Genomic DNA, 22,757 nt, shown 5'->3' with positions numbered 1-22,757 from the left:
ATTTTATCCCTTAACAATCAAAACCGGTCCAAAACCTTTATTGTGGTTTTTGCTACGTAGTACGAGTTTGTCCCTACATTTCACCATAATTCACATATATTACACTGATCCTGATTCCTTATAAGCATACATAAACAGAAAAGGAAGTTGCTAACATGGCATAAAATCACCAAGAAAAACCATTTTTGAAGGTTATCTACACTGGATGTTATAGTTGACGGGTGAAAACTGAATGGTTATCTAGGTGAGAGTGAAATTTGAAATTTTATAACAGTTGACAGGACAAAATTAAACTTGTTCCTAATTTCAACTTCTGTTTATTTCCTCGGAATTGATTTCAAGGAGTCGCCCAAATGTCCTGCGCCTTCCTAGCAGTGGTCCCACTATGTCATGCGCCCACGCAACGGAAACAGATAACCCCGTACGGGCGGAGGGCCCACATGGCGGCGAGCGGGTGCCTCTGCCGCTGCCCGCTGGCATCCACGCAGTCGCCTCAGCCGACGAAGCAGCTTTACCCGCACGTTGACTCGCCCTTTTTGTCTTTTCCTTCTCGTTTCGCCCCGTTCGCGATCCAAACCCTGGCCCCAAAACCCCGCCTCGCCGCCCACCATGGCCGTCGTCGCCTCACGCCCCGCCGTGGGTGGAATTTGGTCTCACGCCCGCCGCCACCCGCAGCCGCCGCCGACGGTGACGGTTACCTCGGGGACGACGGCCCGCCCCGTGGCCGTCGCCGCCTCTTCTCCGGCGACCGGCGGGGTGTCGCCTGTGCCACCGCACTCCAGGGGCTCGTAAGCATCTCTCCAGTTCGGATTTCTTTTTCCTCCCGTGTTTCATCTGCTAATTCATCGAGGCACATGGATGGGAATGTGTAATGTATCATGTGTGAGAAGATTTTTTTAGTCGATAGAGTTCCTCCTGTCTGTATTTCTGCGAGTCTAGATTTTGGTCATTACTCCGTTAGTGGAGTGTCAGGGACCTTACGGCCGATCGGCCATGGGCCGCTGGATCGACAGGCCCGAGTCCACGGCCCAAGCGAGCAAAAGGGCAGCAATACAAAAGAGCCTCGCAGCAACGGGTTAATTTTTTTTTCCCACTCTACCGGAATACCGGATGGTATTTTGCATTCTTTCCCTTGTAGGACTAGAGCTTCTCTTCATTCCCCAACTCTGATTCCCTATCCCTCGATCCTGATTTGCTTAGCTGATTGAGACCTCCCTCTCCCCGAGGTCGCTACAATCCAATTTGTCAGATGGATCGTGCTAAACATGTGGCCATGGTGCAATCCTGAAGTGATGTCCCATAAAAAAGGAATTCTTGAAGTGCTTATCCTGATTATGCAGCGCCTGATAATGCAGCTCGCAGCCTTGCACATACCGATTCTTGATTATGGTTCATGCGAGTGCAAATTGTTGACTTTAATGTTGTCCTAGTGTTGTTTTCATAGCTTATAAAAAATTGTTTCAGCATAATACTTTAGCAGTTTCAACAAATATTGTTTCAGCATAATACTTTAATAGGCAACCATATTCATTTTAGTATCATGTATGTCATGTCATGTATTTTGATTGTCTTGCTACTATATGATTGAGATTAACAGAGCAGATTGAAAAACTGAAATATGAATGTGGCTTCAGAGAATATAACTGACAAAAGTAGAGATGTTATTTGCATGGCAAAAGAATCAATGAAGGATTGAATTTTACGAGAAAGGAAAGTGTGAGAGCATGAGAGGTGTGCGTGGAGTGATGAACACAATTTCTTTGAAATAGAGTGATGCATGCCAGGCTGATGTCATGGGATCTTTTTTTTTTTCCGAATTCTCAATTATCATCTAAAGTTCTAGATTGTTGTAGCAGGATCAGGATTGCAAAGCAAAGGCCTGTGTAATACATAAAAATGCCAATCAAACAGTTGGTAGAATTTTTTTTTATGATGTGGCACCTTTTTTAGATCTTCTGTGCTCACTTTACAAAAAGTTATGTATAAGCTGCGGAAATAGGAAATTTTGTTGCAGACAGCATCACATTGACACTCCCTCCCATTTCCTACTTGCATTGTTGATATATGTTATCAACTTGCACCAATGGTTTTATTGGCAAACATGTAGCAACCAGGTCTTTTTGCCTGAATTTTTGGGGATCTTTATGTGGATTCATAGTTTATTATTTTCACTAATATAAACACAGGGGCAACTTTCTGGATCGATATGTCAATGCATAAAACATGTTTATTTTCTTTTAGTTGAGGGATCGGAAGCAATCTTCCACATTGTTGTATGTGTACTAAAGGGGTTTAAAACTGAAATGTAACTTAAACTCTGTTTCTATTGTCAAGTTCAATTTTGTCAATATCAAGTGGCAAAACTATTCTTTCGATTAAGCTACTATGCAAGTATGCATATCTTTTAAAAATTGCAAATAGCATGCTGATGCTTATCCCGTGGCAAAGAAGTTCTTCAGCATATGCCCCTAATAAGTTATTATTAACAAGTTTTTACTGCACTTCCTCGTTGATGTATCAGGGTGACTTTTCCTTTTAATTTGTAGGGCCATAAAGCGTCACACGCTATCAGTTTTTGTTGGTGATGAAAGTGGGATGATCAATCGAATTGCTGGGGTTTTCGCTAGAAGAGGATATAACATCGAGTCATTGGCAGTTGGGCTGAACAAGGATAAAGCATTATTTACAATAGTAGTGTCAGGAACAGACAAAATATTGAAACAGGTTGTAGAACAACTAAACAAACTTGTTAATGTTATAAAGGTCAGTGCTTTCCCTATACCATGTGACTTATAAAATGGTTTGTTACTATGTCACAAATGTCATCACTCATTTTTGTGCTTAGTCTGTTCATCAATGTATCTTATTATTCATAGCTTAATATGTGGATGAAATAAACAGGTTGACGATTTATCAAAGGAACCACAAGTTGAAAGAGAGCTGATGCTTATAAAACTAAATGTAGAGCCAGATAAGCGACCTGAGGTATAAGCATATGCATCTTTAAATTTGTATCTGCATTTTCTGGCCCTGTTACCCTAAAAGTGAACATTGAATAAGGGCCATTTTTTATAAAAAAATATAGAAAATTGCACTAAGGATAATTGCAAACCAGGTCCGCAAATCTGATGTGCAAACTAGCACACTAAACGCCTGACATGTTCTGTTGTTGTACATGCAGGTAATGGGTTTGGTTCACATTTTCAGAGCAGAAGTGGTTGATCTTTCAGACCATACACTAACTATCGAGGTAATATCCTTGGTGTGTCCTGACTTGGAAGATGACTCACGTTATCCTTCTTATGGAAATTAATGATGTTCTTTCGTGCGATTATGTTCAAGGTAACTGGAGATCCTGGAAAGATGGTTGCAGTACAGAAGAATCTGAGAAACTTTGGGATAAAAGAAATTGCTAGAACTGGCAAGGTCATTCTTCTTTAGAAAATACTGAAATATATCCTGATCTTGTTCTTTACTAGATCTAATGAACTTTCCTGATATTATAGATAGCTCTGCGCCGTGAGAGAATAGGGGAAACTGCTCCATTTTGGAGGTTCTCTGCAGCTTCCTATCCTGATCTTGAAGTTACAATACCTTCAAATTCTCCACTAAGCACTGGAATGAAGGCAATCAATCAGAATGCAGAAGAATCTTCCAGGGTAAGAAACCACAATTCTCATCTGATAATGCACATTCATGTACGATGTGTGCTTTTGTTTCTTCAGCACTGCAGGATACTTTTCCATAGATATCCCCCTAGTGTGTTGCTTGCGTGCGTTGAACAAACCTACACTTGTAATCACACTTCCTGTAGTTTGACTAGCTTTGTATGAACAAGTTGTTCTTCTTTTTGAATTGGATTTGATAATGTTGTATTGCTGTTCATTCCGTTGAATCGGGTGCTAAATACCATTCCATTCTTTCCAATTTGTTTACGAGGAAACAGTCTTATTGCTATTGATAGTTTAGCAACATTTGTCCTTCCAAGGTGAACCTTGTATAATTGTATGTGTACACGTACATGATGTGATTATCTACATTTTTCTATTTGCACATATCTGACATTGCAATCAAATAGCACTTGATGCATTATTTAATTTGTTTTTCGGACTCTTAATTTTAAGGTAATATACAAGTATCATTGAATATAACTAGTTAGAAGATGCTCGCACACAGTGGCGGAGCTATGTTATGGAGTGTGGGTCCACATGCACCCCCCTCCTATCCAAAAATACTACTAAAATTAGCTCTCATGAACAGCAAATTACTGTAGTTCCGATGAACTGTAAAGAGCCATGCACCCCCTTGTCTCTGATGCTGGTTTCGCCCCTGCTTGCACATGCTTTTTTATGTGGGCATAAAGTTTTCTGGAAATATTTTGTAACGATCCTCACAATGTTACATTGAATTTTGAATGAGGGTTTTATGCGTTGTTAACTTCTTATACACAGGGCGATGTTTATCCAGTGGAATCTTATGAAAGCTTCTCAGCAAATCAAGTTCTTGATGCTCATTGGGGTGTTATGACTGACGGAGATGTAAGCTCTTGTATTCTTATCATTTTGAACTGCTTAGTGCTAGCTAGCGCTGATATACATCTAGTTCCGCCCTTCTGTTTCCTTACACTAGAAGTTATTGTATTGCTAAAGGTTAAAAGGCAAGAGTAACAAGAATCCAAATTCAACACTAAATTATATAACTAAATCATGGTTCACGGTGAAGAATATAAATTACTATAGTGCAGTTAAATGTACCCATTTCAAAACTAAACTAGCATTTTTTTTGTTGCTTCAGCCAACAGGGTTTTGTTCACATACTTTATCGATTCTTGTGAATGATTTCCCTGGAGTTCTCAATGTTGTAACAGGTGTTTTCTCCCGAAGGGGCTACAATATTCAGGTTATTTTTACCCATTTAGTATATTGGGCTCCTTCAATTAGGTTATTGCGGTATTCAGCCCATGCTAAACAGTGTCCATCACTTTCGCAGAGTCTTGCTGTTGGCCCAGCTGAAAAAGAAGGCACTTCTCGCATCATTACTGTTGTTCCTGGAACTGACGAATCCATTGCCAGGCTAGTACATCAACTGTACAAGCTCATCGATGTTTATGAGGTCAACATTAGCATTACAGTTTGCATGATCGTTATTGCAAATAGAAGTCTTGCTCAAACTTACTTTGGTTTCTCAGGTCCAGGATATGACTCATTTACCATTTGCTGCTAGAGAGTTAATGATCATAAAGGTTGCTGTAAACACTACAGCTCGGAGTGCTGTCCTAGATATTGCTCGTATTTTCGAGGCCCAAACAGTTGATGTATCAGACCACACAGTTACGCTACAGGTAACAGTCATTGAAAGAATTTTTACTTGCACATACCTCATTTTGGACTGTAAGATCCTTCTGAAAGTATAATAATTGAATCAGCTTGATATAAGAATGTTGATGTAAACAATAGAAATATCCACCAATTACATACTTTGTTTGGTGTATTATCTGCATAACGGTCATCTATGACAATTTCCCTACACATCATATAGTAATGGTCCTATCTCCTATTATGAAATGACGCTGTATATTGATGTTAGCAGTCAACTTTTGTCAGCTATTAGAAACTTTTAGCAATTTCGGGCTAGACCGACGAACTAAATCACTTTTTGCTTCTCTTTTTGACTAATTTTTGGAATTAACTTTAAACATCATGCATTTATACCAGCACCAATTGCTTTTATCAAACTTTTTTCATTAGTTCATGGTTAGTGAGCAAAACTTTCTTGGCATGCAGCTTACTGGAGACATTGACAAAATGGTTCGATTGCAAAAGATGCTAGAGCACTACGGCATCTGTGAGGTTTGTATTGACTATTGAGCTTCTGTTTTGCATTTATGTCCACCAATACCTTGAAATTACATGCATGATTTATGAACTAATCCCTCTGATCCAAAAAATAAGTCCATTTAGGTTTGTCCTAAGTCAAACTTTTTTTTATCTTTGACCATCAATAACAAAAAGATCATTTAGATTGACAACATAAGGTTGATATTACTATATTCATCCTGAAAAATATTATCATAATGTATAACTCTTTCTATTTGAAATAATATATTTTTATAGATATTATTAGTTATAGCACTAAATTGGAGACCATGTCGATGTTCTTGACTTATATTTGGGATCATAGGGAGTAACACGAATTATTTAACTGTTGAGCAGTGGATCCAATGTTAACGGCAGCTTAGAAATAGTGGGAGTTCGGAACTTCAGATGCCTGCAACATACATCTGTAATCATTTCATTGTTGCCCATGCTTTTCGCAGGTTGCACGGACTGGCAGGGTTGCGCTGCTCCGCGAGTCAGGAGTCGATTCCAAGTACCTCCGCGGGTTTTCCCTTCCGTTGTAGTTCGTCATTTGCCAACATATCACTCCCCATGACTTCAGGTCGCTGTTTCCATGATCTTCTGAAAACAGTGCAGCGTTATTCCTTTGCTTTTGGAGCGACAGTAATAGAAGAATAATTCAAGATCATACCCTACCGAGATAACCACAGAAAGAATATCCTATACAATTGTATGAGTTGGCTCAAATTGTTGGTGTTCGGCCATTCACGTTGTCTGTTGTCTTGATTGCTACGTGTTATGTCCCCCCCCCCCCCCCCCGGCTTATGCAAGGTATCACGAGGTTTGCAGCAGATATCAACTAGAATATAGTGCGTCGTTGGCGCATCTTGTGGCCCCTCGCTGAGCCAGAAGTATGCACTAAATGTATAATAATATTTTGAAAGCGTTGAAATAACCCATCAAACTATGGTATTTAATTTACATATCTCAATTTTCCAGTTGTACAACCATAGATATGATTTTCAGACAATAACTACTTTATGTAGCTCTAGATGTTACAATTGACAGTATATTTAATGCTACACATAGTGGCAGTTACAAAATATGACTAACATTTTTCTCTTGATGTTTTCGATTTTTCCTTCTCTACCATATCTAAGTAGATGTAGCAATAGCATGAAGTTCAACAGAACCAAACCTACATCAAAACCACATGTGCTAAAAAGTTATAGCACCTAAAATCCTACTTATGCGATTTACGATTAGTTCTTCTTGGTTTAAAGCACGTTGCATCAATCTGAGTCTTGCATGTTCTCATCATCACACTTAATGTTTTAAAGACTAAATCCCAGGAATAGTTCTAAGCTAACTAAAAACATAAGTTGATATTGGTTAATTCGTCATTTCCACTGTTCTTGTCTATATCTATTGCATCATGTCTATATCCTAGGAATAATTGGATTGCTAAAATCAATCGAACTTTGCATTGAAGACATGCTAATAAAGTGCATTACAAACAATTGGTCATCCAACCTTTGTACAGGCAACATCACAAACAATTGGCATGCATCACACTTGAAGCCAAATTAATCAATAAAGGAAGGGCATGGATCTATGAGCTTCTAAGAAGTCTCCTTGCCATGCGGTGATGCTGCCATAGTCGCTGTCCTGCTCCTCCATAAACGGAGAATGCAAGGAGGGGAATAGGAAACGGTCAGCTGCCTTGCCCTGTCGCCCGCCGTCCTGTGTTGTCGTCAGTCACCTCCAACACCCCAGCGCCTCCGCTTCAAGTTGATGGTCCTGATGCTGTTACCTCCCTGCTCCTCCGATCTCCTCTGCTTCCCCCACAGGCGGCGTGCTGCTGAGACTGCGAGCCAACGGCGGCCTCCAAGGCGGATTGTTGCGACAAATCCAGTGGCGCAGAGGAGAGGAGAATAAAGTCGCCAATGGTAGAAAAAAAATCCATAACCTCAATGTTTCTTGTGTACTCGCAGAAGCAGCAATCCAATTTTTTCTCGTGAACTCAGCAAATGATTGGAGGAGTTCAGATGTAAAACATACACTTGAAGTTTTCAATTTTGAAGGTGCAGCCGTATATGCTTTTCCCTCTGGTACCCTGCAAACATTGTTTCTATTCAACCACAATGGTAAAGCTGCTTCTTGCTATTAGGTTATCTCAAAGTTCAACCGTTCAAACACAAAATGGCCAAGATTGCAATTTAGCTTCTAAAGTGATAATCTCTCCTGCAAAATGGAAAAAGCTGCAAACTTTACACCTCTCTCTGAGGTGAGAGCTCTCCCCAACCCACATGCCCAGTAGCCACTCCATCTGTAGGTTAAAAAATGGAAATAAGGAAATGGTAAAGATGACACCTTGGGCTTCACGCTGGCAGAGGTGACAAAGCGTGCGCATCTGTGGGAGGGTGACAGAGCGTAGAAGGATACAGACTGGGAGGGGATGCGGGCGCCACCGAGGGAGAGGAGCGGCAGGGCTATCTTGTTGAGACATGTGTATACGGCGGAGGCAACGTGGAGGTGTGGGCAATGTTGGGGAACGGGTAGACTACACTAGCGTAAAATAATTTTTTTCTTACCATGTTCAACCAGGAAACCACGCGAGTAGAAGATCATGGATCGTTACCACTAGACACGTAGTACAGCGGAAGAAGAGTTGGAGCAGACCAATCCAATGTCGTGCGCGTCAATGTAGAGGAAGCAGTCAAACTCAACGAGGTTGTCGTAGACGATATACCTCCTAGTTGGGATCAACTTTCGAGTCCAGCTTCCTTATCGGGAGCATTCCGACTGCCTAGTCAGGAGCGTTCCGACCAATCGTGATCACCTTGTCGCGAGCGACGTCGAACCAATCAGCACCACAATAGCAGCGGTGCCTACAATATTCACACGTCCTGGGCTGGAACATCAAACACCGGTGTGCTAGCAGCGCATGTACAACTAGGGTTTCAAGTGGTCAGGTGGAGAGGGCGCGATGTAACATCCTAAGTTTTAGCATGTAGAATATAGCAAAATTAACTCCAATTTAAAATTTTTCTAACAAATATAAAATCAAGTAATTATATATTTGAATAAATATATACTTGTGTGTATATATATATATATATTCAAATATATTATTTGTCTAAAGTATTTCAATGAGCAAATTAATTTGTAAAATTAATCCTTGCATTAAATTGAATCATTATATTTTTGGTTTATTTGTTTTTGTGGTTCTTTGAGTGGAGATTTGAATTGAATGTCTCTCAAATTCAAATATGTTCTTAGATTCCTTTTTAGCTCAAATCCAAATTGAATTCAAATATTTTGAATTCAAATCCTCTTCCAAGTCTAAAAGTTTCCCCTCCAAATCCCTAATTCAAATACTCTTATTTAAATGTATGCCAAAACCAAATCCAAATTCAATTCTCCCAATTGAATTTAAACCAAAACCCTTTTTCCTTTTTCTTTTCTCCCTAGGCTCAATCCCCTTTTCTTCCCGGGCCGCTCTCCCTTCTCCCCTCTGCGTAGCCCATCTGCTGGCCTAGCACACCCTGACCCTACTTCACTCCTCTAGACGTGGGCCACACGTGCCCGAGCAGGTCGGCGCATTGGGCCACCGACGCCACTCTCCCTCTCCCCCATGCGCCACGCAAGCAGCAGCTGACCACAATCTCCCTCCTTCAGCGCGACACCACTGCACTGCTCCTAGTCACCACCCATCCCATTGCCTTTAAGCCACCGTCGACCTTTGTCGTCCCTCCACTCTCTCTCCCCTATCTGAGCTCCCTCACACACAACTCGAGCTGCCTGACACCCCGCGACTTCACTGCCCGCATGTGCATGGTCGGTGCAGAGCGGCCATGATGTGCAATTTAAGGTGGGTGCCGCCTCGCCGTTGTCCTACTCTTCGAGGACAGTGCGACGCCGTAAGTGCCGCATCGCCTCTCTGATCTCTCCCTCCCCCTTCGATAAAACGAGGAGTTGGTCACCGTTTCCCCCTCTTTTCCCCCAAATGAGGAAAGGAAATGGGAAACAGTGGCTGGCTTCATTGGAGACGAAGGTGCGGATGAAGAGTAGACTTAGTAGTCACATTTATACCCTAGCTTCCTGTGGCTTTGGATAGATGTTCCGCTGTGCTTTTGACGGCCGTAAGATTAGGACTGATACAGGAGGCATAGAGGATCCTGGGAATGGGGTTTACAGGAGTGGTATCAGAGTCATGCTTGGATGTAGAACATGACCTTAGGATAGACGTGTTCATTGTCTGCTTAGTTTCTAAAAACTATGTTATGAAAACTTTTTATTTACTTACCTTCTGTCTTATTGCTTTTAAAAACCCTGTTATGCTGGTTCTAAGCTGCCCCCCACCTTCCTTGACAGATGGAAGACAAAGACTGGAACATGGTACGCTATCTAAAAGTGAAGGGCTTTCCCAAGTTGTTGTTGGAAGCTTTGTGCCGTCTGGGGTACACTCGGCGTCCAGAGTACACAGGACACGAGTACGATGAGGATGGCTCCCAGAAGTGCTAGGTGCTTCTTTAGATGTTCGACTGGGAGAGGAACCCAAGCTGGCAGCCATGGAGTGTCAACATCACTGGAGTATAGTACTCTGAACGTACCAGCTGGCGGCCTATGAGGCTCTTCAGTATTTGTGCGGGAGACACGCTAGTGAGGTGGCATGCACTCCCATGAGGCACTTCCCAGCCACTGATGGCTAGCGAGCTGCTTGGTGTGAGGCTTGAACGCCATGGAAGATGTAGAACAGGAGAAGAAGGATGACACCATTGTAGCCGCCATGGCACAATACCTTCACACTTTGGAGCACATGCACGAGATGTACTACCAGCAGTGGATGGCTAGTTGCCAGTGGGCGGAAGAGTCAGAGACATGGGAGAGAGCTCTCTGTGTGATGTTGGACCAGGCCAGAGTTCAGGTAGCATCTGCTGAGGACATCTCTGTGAGGAACGGCCGAGGATGGCAGAGGGCAATAGGGGCGCATTACAGGGATCTTAATAGGCAGAATGCCCTGGATGGCTCGAGAGTCAGACGGATTACTAGGAAGAGCACCTTCAGGTTGCCTGTGAGTCAGACCCATCACATCGTCCTATCAGGTGTTCCTCTTCTACCAGTGCATATTGCAGCAGCCATAGCAGAAGGCAGGATTGACTCCTCACCAGTTCCAGCCGCTAGAGGAGGTATGGTGCCTGTAGAGCCGATCGAGGATGAAGACATGATGCTTGTAGCCGATGACTCCGAGGAGGAGGACCCTAGTGAGCGTGAGCTCGTTAGTGACCACCACGATGACAACAACACCAACCCCGCTTCTACCTTGACACTAGCAGAAACCCTCTCACTTGTTGAGTCAGCTATCGACAACACCGCCAGCGGATCCATAGACGACGCTTGAGTATGACACGTCGTGGCGAGTTAGTAGAATGAGTAGGCCTTTAATAGCTTTTGTTGTAAGTTACCTTGTGGTCTAATGCTTTGCGAGCATGCTTTTGTCGTATACTAGATCAAGAACTTTTGTATTAGTGACCTAGAGGAGATAGTCCTAGGTTTGTTTAATATATGTTGCTTGTACTTGTATGTGGTGTTGCTTCTTGTTGCCTCTTTGTTGTGTGATTGGCAAGGTTGCCCTTGCTTCTATCTTGCTTGCCCCATCTTGTAGCCTCATCCCAACTCTTGCTTTCTCTCTTATCCTCGGAGAGAAGATGGAGCCAATCAGGCAATCGTCTCACATTCAGTAGTGACGCTAGAGGGCCCTCTCCAAAGCAGCCCATGAGAGTGGATCCGAAGCAGAAGTTGCAATAGGAGCTAGAGGGAGAGACGCTGCGGGCCAAGGTAGAGGAAGGGGTAGAGCTGCCAACCCCCAACCCAGCCTGGAACCAAGTGAACAAGAAGAGAATGAATCGGAGGAAGACCTAGCAGAGGACCAGGAGTTCGGACAATAGAAAGTCTAGCAAAGCCGCCATAGCAGTCTGAGGACCCCACTGCCCCCACCACCAGCTAATGACCTAGTGGCAGTGATGGTCAATCAGACTCGTCTGTTGGAAGCCATAGCACAAGGAGCAAACAACAACCAAGGCTATGGTTTTAGACCTTAGAACAAGATTGTAGAATTCATGAGGATCAGACCTCGAACATTCGATAGCACCGAAGACCCACTAGAGGCTGATGACTGGCTTAGGGCTGTCACCAGGAAGCTCAATATCATCAACTATGCAGGTCAATATAGGATGAATCTAGCAGCTCACCAATTTACCAAATCGGTAGCAGAATGGAAGGAGAATTACTGCAAAGCATCAGTGGATGCTGAAGCCATCACCTGGGAGGAATTCTACGACGAGTTCATGAAATACCATGTGCCAGAAGGGACCTTGGAGATGAAGGCCAACGAGTTCTGTAGCCTAAAGCAAGGTCCAATGACAGTGAATCAGTACATCAGGAAGTTCATCAAGCTGTCCCTCTATGCACCAGAAGATGTGGAAACTGACAAGAAGAAGCAGGATTGCTTCAAGAAAGGAATGTAGTGCATCTTGTAAGTGGAGTAGAGTTCCTAGCAAACCTAGTAATTCTGAATTCAGATAGAATAGATGTCATCCTTGGTATGGATTGGTTAACCGAGCGTGAAGGCAATATAGCTTGTCTAGTAGAAGGGTTGCCCTGGTCAATCATAAAGGGGTCAAAGTAGAGTTTGAACCAGGGACCCAAGTTTGACCCTATGGTATGCAACTAATCCGCCCAGTCAATAGAGGATGTGTCAGTAATATGTGAATACCCAGATGTATTCTCAAAGAATTACCTAGTATGCCACCCGACCATGATATAGAGTTCATTATTTCTTACCCGAAACAGCTCCGATTGCCAAGAGACCATATAGAATGGCAGTTAATGAACTGAAGGAATTGAAGGAACATATTAGAGAATTGTAAGAAAGAGGATTCATCAGGCCTAGTTCTTGACTATGGGGATCACCCGTTCTGTTTGTATAGAAGAAAGATGGGAGACAAAGAATGTATATTGATTACCGTTCATAGAATGAAGTAACCATAAAAAATAAGTACCCGCTACCCAGGATCGATTATCTATTCGATTACTTAAAGGTGTCAAGTGCTTTTCTAAGATAGACTTGGGGTCATGTTATTACCAACTAAAGATTAGAGAAATGACATCCAAAAGACCGCCTTTGTGATGAGGTATGGATTATATGAGTTCACAATCATGTCATTTGGATTGACAAATAACCTAGCATACTTCATGAATCTGATGAATATGGTGTTCATGAAAGAACTTGACAAATTTGTGATAGTGTCCATTGACGATATTCTTATCTATTCAAAGAGTGTCAAAGAGCATGATCAACATTTGAGAGTGGTAAAGGCTAAGAGCACATCTGCTCTACGACAAATTCAGCAAGTGTGAGTTTTGGCTTCAAGAAGTGGCATTTCTCAGACATGTCCTAATAGCAAAAGAAGTATTTGTGGACCCTTCAAAAGTTGAGGCAGTAGTGGATTGGATTCAGCCGACCAATATTTCAAAAATCAGAAGTTTCCTAGGGTTGGCAGATTATTACTGCAAGTTTATTGAAGGATTTTCAAGGTTGGCTAGGCCAATGACCAAGTTTCTCCAGAATGGCACCAAGTTTGAGTGGAATGAATCCTGTGAAAAGAACTTCCAAGAACTCAAGAAGAGATCGACTACCGCCCCAGTGCTAAAGTTGCCAGATATCCAGAAGGACTTTGTGGTCTATTGTGATGCATCACGCCAGGGTTTAGGCTGTGTATTGATGCAAGATGGCAAAGTTGTGGTTTATGAATCCAAGCAACTGAAACAACATGAGCAGAATTACCCAACTCATGGTTGAGTTAGTAGCAGTTGTGTATGCACTTAAGATATGGAGACACTATCTTATTGGAAATAAGTGCGAAATCTATACAGATCACAAGAGCCTTAAGTATATATTCACTCAATCGTATTTGAATCTAAGGCAACGAAGATGATTGGAATTGATAAAAGATTACAACCTAAGTATTTAGTATCACTTGGGCAAGGCTAATGTTGTGGCTGACGCCTTGAGTAGGAAGACTTACTGCCATAATTTACATGTCCAGGAATCAAGGCCAGAACTTCTCACGGAAATGCAACAACTTAACTTGCACATAACACAAGGACAAGTTCCCACTCTAGTAGTACAACTAAACACCGGAGAATAAAATTCATGAGGCCCAGTCAGAAGATGAGGAGATTCTAGAAATCAAGAAGAATCTCAGGTTAGATAAGGCACCAGGGTTTAGAATAGATCTACATGAAACTGTATGGTACAAGGATTGGTTATGCGTGCCAAATTAGGAAAATCTTAGGGAGTTAATCATGGATGAAGCCCACAACTCCCTCTATTCTATTCATCCCAAATATACCAAGATGTTCATAGATCTAAGGGCCAAATATTGGTAGTCAGGAATGAAAGTAGACATAGCAGGATTGTCGCTCGGTGTGACACCCATCAAAGGGTCAAGGCAAAGCACCAAAGACCTGCAAGATTATTGCAACCCTTGCATATCCCGACTCGAAAGTGTTATGAAATTGGTATGGATTTCATAGTTAGATTACCCAGAACTCAGAAGGGTAATGACTCCATATGGGTCATAGTGGATCACCTAACTAAACTAACTCACTTCATACCTGTTAAGACAAAATACAGCGGGGACAAATTGGCAAACTTATATATTGACAATATTTTGAGGCTGCACGGAGTCCCAAGCAGGATCATCTCTAATTGAGGACCTCAGTTCACGGCGAGGTTTTAGAAAAGTCTACACACTGCCCTGAGGACTAAACTAGATTTTATTTCTCCTTACCACCCCCAGACTGATGGTCAGACTAAAAGAGTAAACCAGATCTTGGAAGATCTTCTAAGAGTTTGTGTGATAACCTACATATACTAGGAGAAAAGTCTAGCATTTGCAAAGTTCTCTTACAATAACAGTTACCAAGCTAGCCTGGAAATGTCACCATTTGAGGCATTGTGTCACACCCGGTTTTAACGGATAAAACCAGATGCGGCTTATGTGTGCCCAGGATGTTCAACACACATAAGGACGTCACAGGTGAAGTAACAAAAGCAATACTTCTATTAAATAAACGTTAAACTCTTACAGCAATTGACATATATTGTCTTCTATGAAGATATCTGCAGCGGAACAGAAGCACTGGTGCCCAACAACATCGCAGGCAACTGACCGGGAGACACGTGCCTAGAACGTCACAACCTCGTCATGATAGTCTTCAACATCTTCACTCACTGAGCAGCAGTATACATGTCGCATGGTATAGGGAAAATAGTAAGTGTGAGCACATAGAGTACTCAGCAAGTGAGGGAAAGTAATGATATGCAGGCTTATACCAAGAATAGGCTAACACAAGGTATATTTGCGTAAATGCGAGTAATGAAAATATATTTAGACTCAAAAGCATTAAGCAATTATTAAGTGAATGTAACCCATATAGTTCAGCATCCAGCATACAAGGCTCCCCAACTTGCACACCATAACCTTCTAATACTCCCTGTACTATAACCAAAACTATCTAGTACTCCCTGTACCAGAATCATAACCACAACTATCTAGTACTCCCTGTACCAGAACCATAACCACAACCATCTAGTACTCCCTGTACCAGAACCATAACCACAACCATACTCATAACCACAACCCACTAATCATGTGAGGATCCAAGTCTCTCATATCCATGAGCACGGCTATTATAACAGTTTTACACTCTGCAGAGGTTGTCCAGCTTTCCCCATGAGTCAGTGAATTCTATATTGCCGTGTTCACGAAACACTTAACACACGCCAGTGGTGTGCCGCCAAGAATCACTGAATGACACTTGCCACTAACCAGAGACTAATCCAGTATGTATCTGCCCACTAGGTTTCACCGCCAGGCTTTACGCAAGCTAAGCTCCTACCCAGAAGCCCCCTTTTGTGCTGACCTAACACACACTGGACAGACTCTAATCAGTGTGTCACGCCTTACCCATATCAGCCTCGTGGTTGGTACGTTACTTCTTGGGTTGTCGCTCCACGAACCAGTCCTTACTTAGGTTACTTGAGCAAATACTAAACCAACATCATAACCATGACAACCATCAAAACCACTTTGCTCAAGGCCTAAGGTTCCATGTTGCTAGACCATTAACAAATTAATCATCAATGTTGTATATATTCATTAGTCTAGATTATGACACTTCCCTATATCCCAAAAGCATGGCTAAGCAATCTATCCATAAAAGACACCTAACCATAAACCATCTAGGTTCCAAGGGATGATAAGGGAAAATCTAGGGAAAACCCTAACATAGGTGACTACCCATCATATTGACACTGCATGCAATTTTGTAAAATAAAACATTGAAAAACATAGGATCAAGATGATCAAGGACACTTGTCTTTTTCCCAATGCTGCTCAGTGTTGTCGAAATCTTGGTCTTGATGTCCTTCAAACTGCTCCGGAACGTTATCGACTAATCGCGAGAACTACCGACAAACAACACAAAAGAAACACTAAGAACAACATACCAAACATCATTAAAACACGTTAAAAATACTATAGTTGGATAGGGATGATTTTAGAAATGTTTAGACACAAGAATCGCCTAAATCAGAGTTAAGATGAAAAGAGAATAGCTTTTGAGAGATGGATTAGACTGAAAAGAAAGACTAATTTTCCTGGAACTATCTTCCTATAGGAAAAGGCTTTATTGTACAATCACTGTGTCAGGCTTGACAACATCATTGCGTAAGATTTAAGAAGTGTAGGGCAGACTAGACTTCACTGACTAGGGTAAGGAGAATGATGGGGCGCTGACTTGGCATGCTATGAAAGTACCATCTTGGATTAAAGAAGGGATACACTAAGGTCTAGTCTCAACCACCTATGATGGATCAAAAAGGGCGAAGGTTGTGCTTCTAGGTTAAGGATACTACTGGTGACTCTATGTAGCGGTGGTGGTTCGGGTTTCGTTGAGATGGCGATTGGGCACGTGGCCACAGACATCAATGTCGGCTTCAGTGGTGTTTCAGTGAAACGAGGGGAGCATGACATAGAACGCGAAAAGACCAATTCAATGGTATGGTTGGTTTTGGAAGGGGTCATCCGAGGTAGTGGCAAAACAGCGATGACTGCTTCTAGGTTTGGTGGTGACCGCGAACAAATGCAGGAACGAAGACGCTCACGTTCCCAGAGATTGACTATGAATTTTGAGGAATTGTTTGAACAAGTATGTTCATATAACCCGGGAACACAATGATATGGCATGGGTTTTGGTAGATCATCCACTGAGAGGAAGAATGATCAACATAGATGAGACGGGTGATGACTGCGATGTGCTGTGGTTGGCAAGAGCGTCCTGGTCGTGTCGCTGCACAAACGGGGATGGGCTCCTAGGGTAACATAGAAGACTCCATGGGACACGCCGTGACGTGGTTGGTGCATCCATACGGCTTTCGGATTGACAGGGGACACGAATGCAAATCCGGTGCGTGTGCAGAACACGTCCAGAAACCGGACAGCGGGTATGTCGACCTTGATTTTGATAGTTTGGCTAATCTACTGGCCAAACCGGTTGGTGAGGACGTGGAGAACATCATGGGACATGCACCGGTGAAAGGGCTTGGTGATTTGACCTCTGGTCGGTCGGGAACATCGATGCCAATCGGCTACAGCGCGGCTGTCCGCGACGGTGACGACCGTGGCGGCTTAGATCGGGCTTTGGCCGGGGCTAGGGCTTGGCTAGGGACTTAGTATGATGCTAAAAAAGTAGTAAGGGAGGATAAGAAGGGGTCCTCATGTTGCTTTGGTGGTCGAGGAAGAAGGATTCACGGAGAAGACGACGTAGCGCATCACGGGCGGCGGCGGAGGCGGCTCCGACGAACGGCGGCGCTTTGGCGACGTACGGACAGGGTAGCAGCGACTTCTAGGGCTTGGCGGCATGGAATAGGGGTAGGAGAGGGCATGCAACTCATATTTATAGGGCTAGGGGCGGCTGGTTGAGGTAGAGTCCAAACCAAACACGAATCGGATTCGAGTTTGAGTCGGTTACGGTTTCCTTTTTCGTAGCTCTGTATTCCGAGAATAATATCTCTACCTTCCAGACTCCAAATTGGACGTTTCTTGATTCTACATTGTAGTACTAAAAAAAATCTACAACTTTGGTAGTCATTGGAACTTCTGAAAATGTCATCTTGATTTCCAAAAATGCACCACAAGATAAACTGTTTGAACTCAGACTTCTCTATGTAGCACTGATTTCGGAGGCTATAACTCCTAGCTCCATTATCCAAAAGAGGACTTCCATAGGTTCAAATCTAAGCTCTCGACGAGACCTACAACTTTGGTATTATCAAGATTTGCATTTGAGGTCTTTTTGAACTCCGAAACGTCATGAGAAGATAAGGCTATCCAGGACTCCGTGAAAATTTATAGATTTTGTGGATCCTTTGTTGGGCCATCTAGAAGACTTAGCTAAGGGTTTGGACTTGAGCAACATTGAGCCCAAAGATACTTTAGCTATATCTAGGGTTTAGAAAAGAAACTTTTGCGAAGAAATTTGAATAGGGTTTGAATTTGAATTCAGCTTGGAGTAAATTTAAGAGAAACCAAAAGATAAGGTTGAACAAGAATAGGAGTAGATGAGGAATTTGAATTTAGATTTAGGTAGAATTTGGGAAAGAGGAGAGATTGACTTTAAACAAGAATTTGAATAAGATTTGAATTGACCTGGATAAAGATCAGGTATGATCAAGGATTGAATAGATGATGAATTCAAGGATTTTGATTTCCAACCATTAAGATCCTTAACTTATTCACTACTGAGTTTTGTAAAAACCTTTTCAAAATTTTTTTCACTCAAAACACCAAAGAGAAAGAAAAGGAAAAAAACTCTAATGCACTTACCTGGCTCCTAGCAAAACTCAGCATGCAATGCACAGAAAATAATAACCTATATTGATTGATTGATTAAGAAAATAGGTTTTAAACCTATACTACTAGTGAAGCTGTTCAATACTATTGGAAAATTTTAGAAATTTGAGAAATCTGAAAATCAGGGTGTTACACATTGTATGGACGAAAATGTAAAACACATCTACTATGGTCACAAGTAGGAGAGCGTTTACTTTTTGGTCATGTGATAATAAAAAAACACAGAAGAACAAGTTGCCAAGATCAGAGGGAATCTGAGAGTAGCTCAGAGTAGACAGAAAGGTTATGCTGATAACTGAAGGAGAAACTTGACCTTTGAAGTTGGAGACTACGTCTACCTCAAGGTATCTCCAATAAGAGGCACCCGGACATTTCAAATTCATGAAAAATTGGCACATAGATATGTGGGGCTGTACTAGATTCTCAAAAAGATTGGAGCAGTGGCACATAAGTTAGCACTTTCGGAAGAAATGTCCGATGTGCACAATGTGTTCCATATATCACAGTTAAAGAAATATTTGAGAGTTCTAGAGGAACAGGTTCTCCTAGAAATCATTGATCTATAGTAAGATCTTCAATATAAGGAGAGACCCATCTGGATCTCGGACGTGGCAACTCGTCAAACCAGAAGGACAACAGTCAGGTTCTACCGAGTACAGTAGAGTAATCATACAGAGGCGGAAGCTACATAGGAATATGAAGAGGATCTGATGAAAGAGTTTCCCCACCTCTTCAATGAGTCTTTTGAATCTCGAGGATGAGATTTCGTTTAAGTGGGGTAGTTTGTAACATCCCAAGTTTTAGCATATAGAATATAGCAAAATTCACTCCAATATAAAAATTTTCTAACCAATATAAAATCAAGGAATTATATATTTGAATAAATATATACTTGTCTGTATATATATCTATTCAAGTATATTATTTGGCTAAAGTATTCCAAAGAGTACCAAATTAATTTCTAAAAATTAATCCTTACATTAAATTGAATCATTGCATTTTTGGTTTATTTGTTTTTATGGTTCTTTGAGTGGAGGTTTGAATTGAATGTCTCTCAAATTAAAATATATTCTTAAATTCCTTTGAGCTCAAATCCAAATTGAATTCAAATCCTCTTCCAAGTCTCAAAGTTTCCCCTCCAAATCCCTAATTCAAATACTCTTATTTGAATGTATGCCAAAGCCAAAATCCAAATTCAATCCTCCCAATTGAATTTAAACCCAAACCCTTTTCCCTTTTCTTTTCTCCCTAGGCTCAATCCCTTTTTCTTCCCAGGCTGCTCTCCCTCCTACCCTCTGCACAGCAAATCCGCCGGCCTAGAAAAACCTGCCCCGCTTCACCCCCCACGTGGGCCACACGTACTTGAGCAGGCCAGCACATTGGGCCACAAACGCCACTCTCCCTCTACCCCGTGCGCCACACAAGCGCAGTCTCCCTCCTCCAGCATGACATCGATGTAATGCTCCTAGTCGCTGCCCATCCCATCGCCTTTAAGCCACCAACGACCTTCGTCATCCCTTCGCGCTCTCGCTCTCTCCCCTCTCTCATCTCCCTCACACGCAGCCCGAGCCTCCTGACACCCGTGACTTCATTGCCCGCCGCATGTGCATGGCCGACGCAGAGTAGCCATGTTGCGCAGTTTAAGGTGGGCGTCATCTCGCCGCCGTCTCCTCACCGAGGACATCGTGACGCCGCAAGTACTGCACCACCTCTCTGCTCTCTCGCTCCCCCTTCTATTAAACGAGGAGCCGACCGCCGTTTTCCCCTCTTTTCCCCAAATCCGCCGCCGTCCAATTCCACCATCGCCTTTGCATCGACCTGCCACGGAGCTCGGAGTGGAGGACACCAACATCGAGCCGTCGTCCCATCACCGACCATTGCCTCTTCTTCAACTTCGGCCCACTCCTCACCCTTTCCAGCCTCAGTGAGCTTCCCCTCACCCTTCTCCTTCTTTTGTGCGTGTTACTTTTCCTTCGGCATGATGCTAAGGCACCTCTCCGTAGTGACCGAACGCCACCTCGCCTCGGCCGCACACCGCCGGCTGGGCCATCGGCCCCTGAACCCCCTAGCTAGACTCCACGTGTTGTGTCGCACCTATAGGAGCCCTTAGCGAGCCAAGTCCCCCCTCCCTTTCCTCTCCTCCGCCGATGACCAAGCCGTCGCCACCATGGCTGTCTTCAGCAGTCGACTGGACCTGCTCCAGTGGCCGCTTGCCATCATTGATCCCAAAATGGATCCACGTGGCCTCGTAGACCACCGGCCCCAACACCTTGACCCGAGCCGTAGCCCTAACTCAATGTCAGCGAGCATTCTGGCGCGGCTCCACCGCCTTTGCTTGCTGTCGCACCCGGCTTCACCGCTTTGCCCTGCAGGCAAGCCCGCACAGACCCGCGCGTTTGGCTGGGCCCAAGCCTCGCTTGCGCAGCCCGGTAGCAGATTGTTGGCTTGCAAGGCCAACCCAGCAGGTGTGGGTCATGCCCCATTGTAGCGAGCATGTCCTTTTAAGGCCATGTACGTGATTTTGGTGATTAATGACAACATAATTAATGGAACTAACATGTTTGTCAAGTATATGCTTTAGTAGGTTTCATGGATGCAACACATGAAGAAGCCACCAAAGCCGAGACAAAGATTGGAATGAATTGGACAAGTCCCAGGAAAAATGTACACATCGGATGATCCGGTGATGAAGGAATCGTACACATCGGAGGCTTCGCCGGAGCAATGTCCAGAGGGATTTTCTTCGGTTCAGTGGAAGAATAAGGTATACACGCCAGATAGTCCGGCGCTTGTATCGGAGGAATCGCCAGAGGATTCACAAAGTTGCAATGGCTAGTTTTGGTGTTGCAGTACATGCCAGATGTTCTGGTACATTGAAGATCTATACGCCGGACAAATGTACAGTGAAGAGAGGTGGCTTGATTGGCTGAAGTCAACACATTGGATGGTCCGATGTTGGAGTTCAAGGTAATACCAGAACATCCGATGTTCACAATGAGATTGAGTGGGGGTCCAATGGATAGTTGCTGCTACTGCACACGCCGGATGTTCCGGTGATTGTACTACTGTTAATGCTGAAACATTCGGTGTTCAAAGTCTTTTTGAGAAGTTGGACCAACGGCTAGTTCGCGGGGTTGAGGCTATAAATACCCCCCACTTGGTCATTTGAGTGTGCTAGAGTCCAGAGAAGCTCACATAAAATTGAGAAGATATCCAAGCCACCAAACTACTAAAAGTTATCATCCAAGGTAATTAACACAAGATTAGGAAGTGATTAGTGTTATTAGGCCTAGAGAATCTTGGTGGCTCAAGCTTGTCAACCCTCTGGGTTCGTATGGAGCGGTAGTAAGAAGTTTGTATGGGGATGTAGAGACCCTTGCCTTGGTGGCTCAAGCTTTGAAATAAAGACGGCGGCAAGTGACCGAAAGAGAGGCTTGTAATAAGCCTTACCTTTGTGGCTTGGTGGCTCAACCTACTTGAGGCCTATGTGGCTCAAGGGTCATGACCAGGTAACGACCAGGAGCAATAGCCTAGGTGGCTATTCCAACATGGACTAGGGGTGATGTTTATATCATCGATACCGCAAGATAAAAATTATTTATGCTGAGTTTGCTCTCTTTACTTTCTTTACGTTTCCACATTTACATACTTGTAATTTATTTTTGCATGTTTACTTTTCTAGAGTAGTTTGCTAGGATTGGCTATAGGTTGCAAACCCTTTTGAACGTAGAGTAGACACACTAGATAAATCTAGAGCACTTTATATAGAAATTGATATAGGTTTATCTTGTGAAGTGTTTGGAGCCGATTAGTTTTAGGTGTCATAATTCATCCCCTCTTAGGACGTCACCAATCCCTTTCACCCTTGGGCCAACCAAGCTACTGCAGCCCATGAAACCAAGCGGCCCAACCCTGTGGGACGAACACTGTGCGGCCT

At 43.1% G+C, this 22,757-nt stretch overlaps 1 protein-coding gene across 1 annotated transcript; it reads left to right on the top strand.

Moving 5' to 3' along the window:
- The first annotated feature begins 528 nt into the window (after positions 1-528).
- On the top strand, positions 529-6,831 carry LOC133900670 (acetolactate synthase small subunit 1, chloroplastic-like). Its single transcript, XM_062341877.1, has 12 exons — positions 529-788; positions 2,547-2,763; positions 2,902-2,985; positions 3,182-3,250; positions 3,343-3,426; positions 3,507-3,659; positions 4,452-4,538; positions 4,795-4,899; positions 4,990-5,112; positions 5,189-5,341; positions 5,784-5,849; positions 6,317-6,831. The coding sequence occupies exons 1-12, from the start codon at positions 610-612 to the stop codon at positions 6,398-6,400; spliced, it is 1,404 nt and encodes a 467-aa protein (XP_062197861.1). The 5' UTR covers positions 529-609; the 3' UTR covers positions 6,401-6,831.
- Positions 6,832-22,757: the final 15,926 nt, after the last annotated feature.

This window comes from Phragmites australis, chromosome 19 (assembly GCF_958298935.1).
Source record: "Phragmites australis chromosome 19, lpPhrAust1.1, whole genome shotgun sequence".
Classification (NCBI taxonomy): domain Eukaryota; kingdom Viridiplantae; phylum Streptophyta; class Magnoliopsida; order Poales; family Poaceae; genus Phragmites; species Phragmites australis.
Note: the sequence above shows the minus strand (reverse complement) of the source record. Positions and strands in the feature narration are given on the sequence as shown.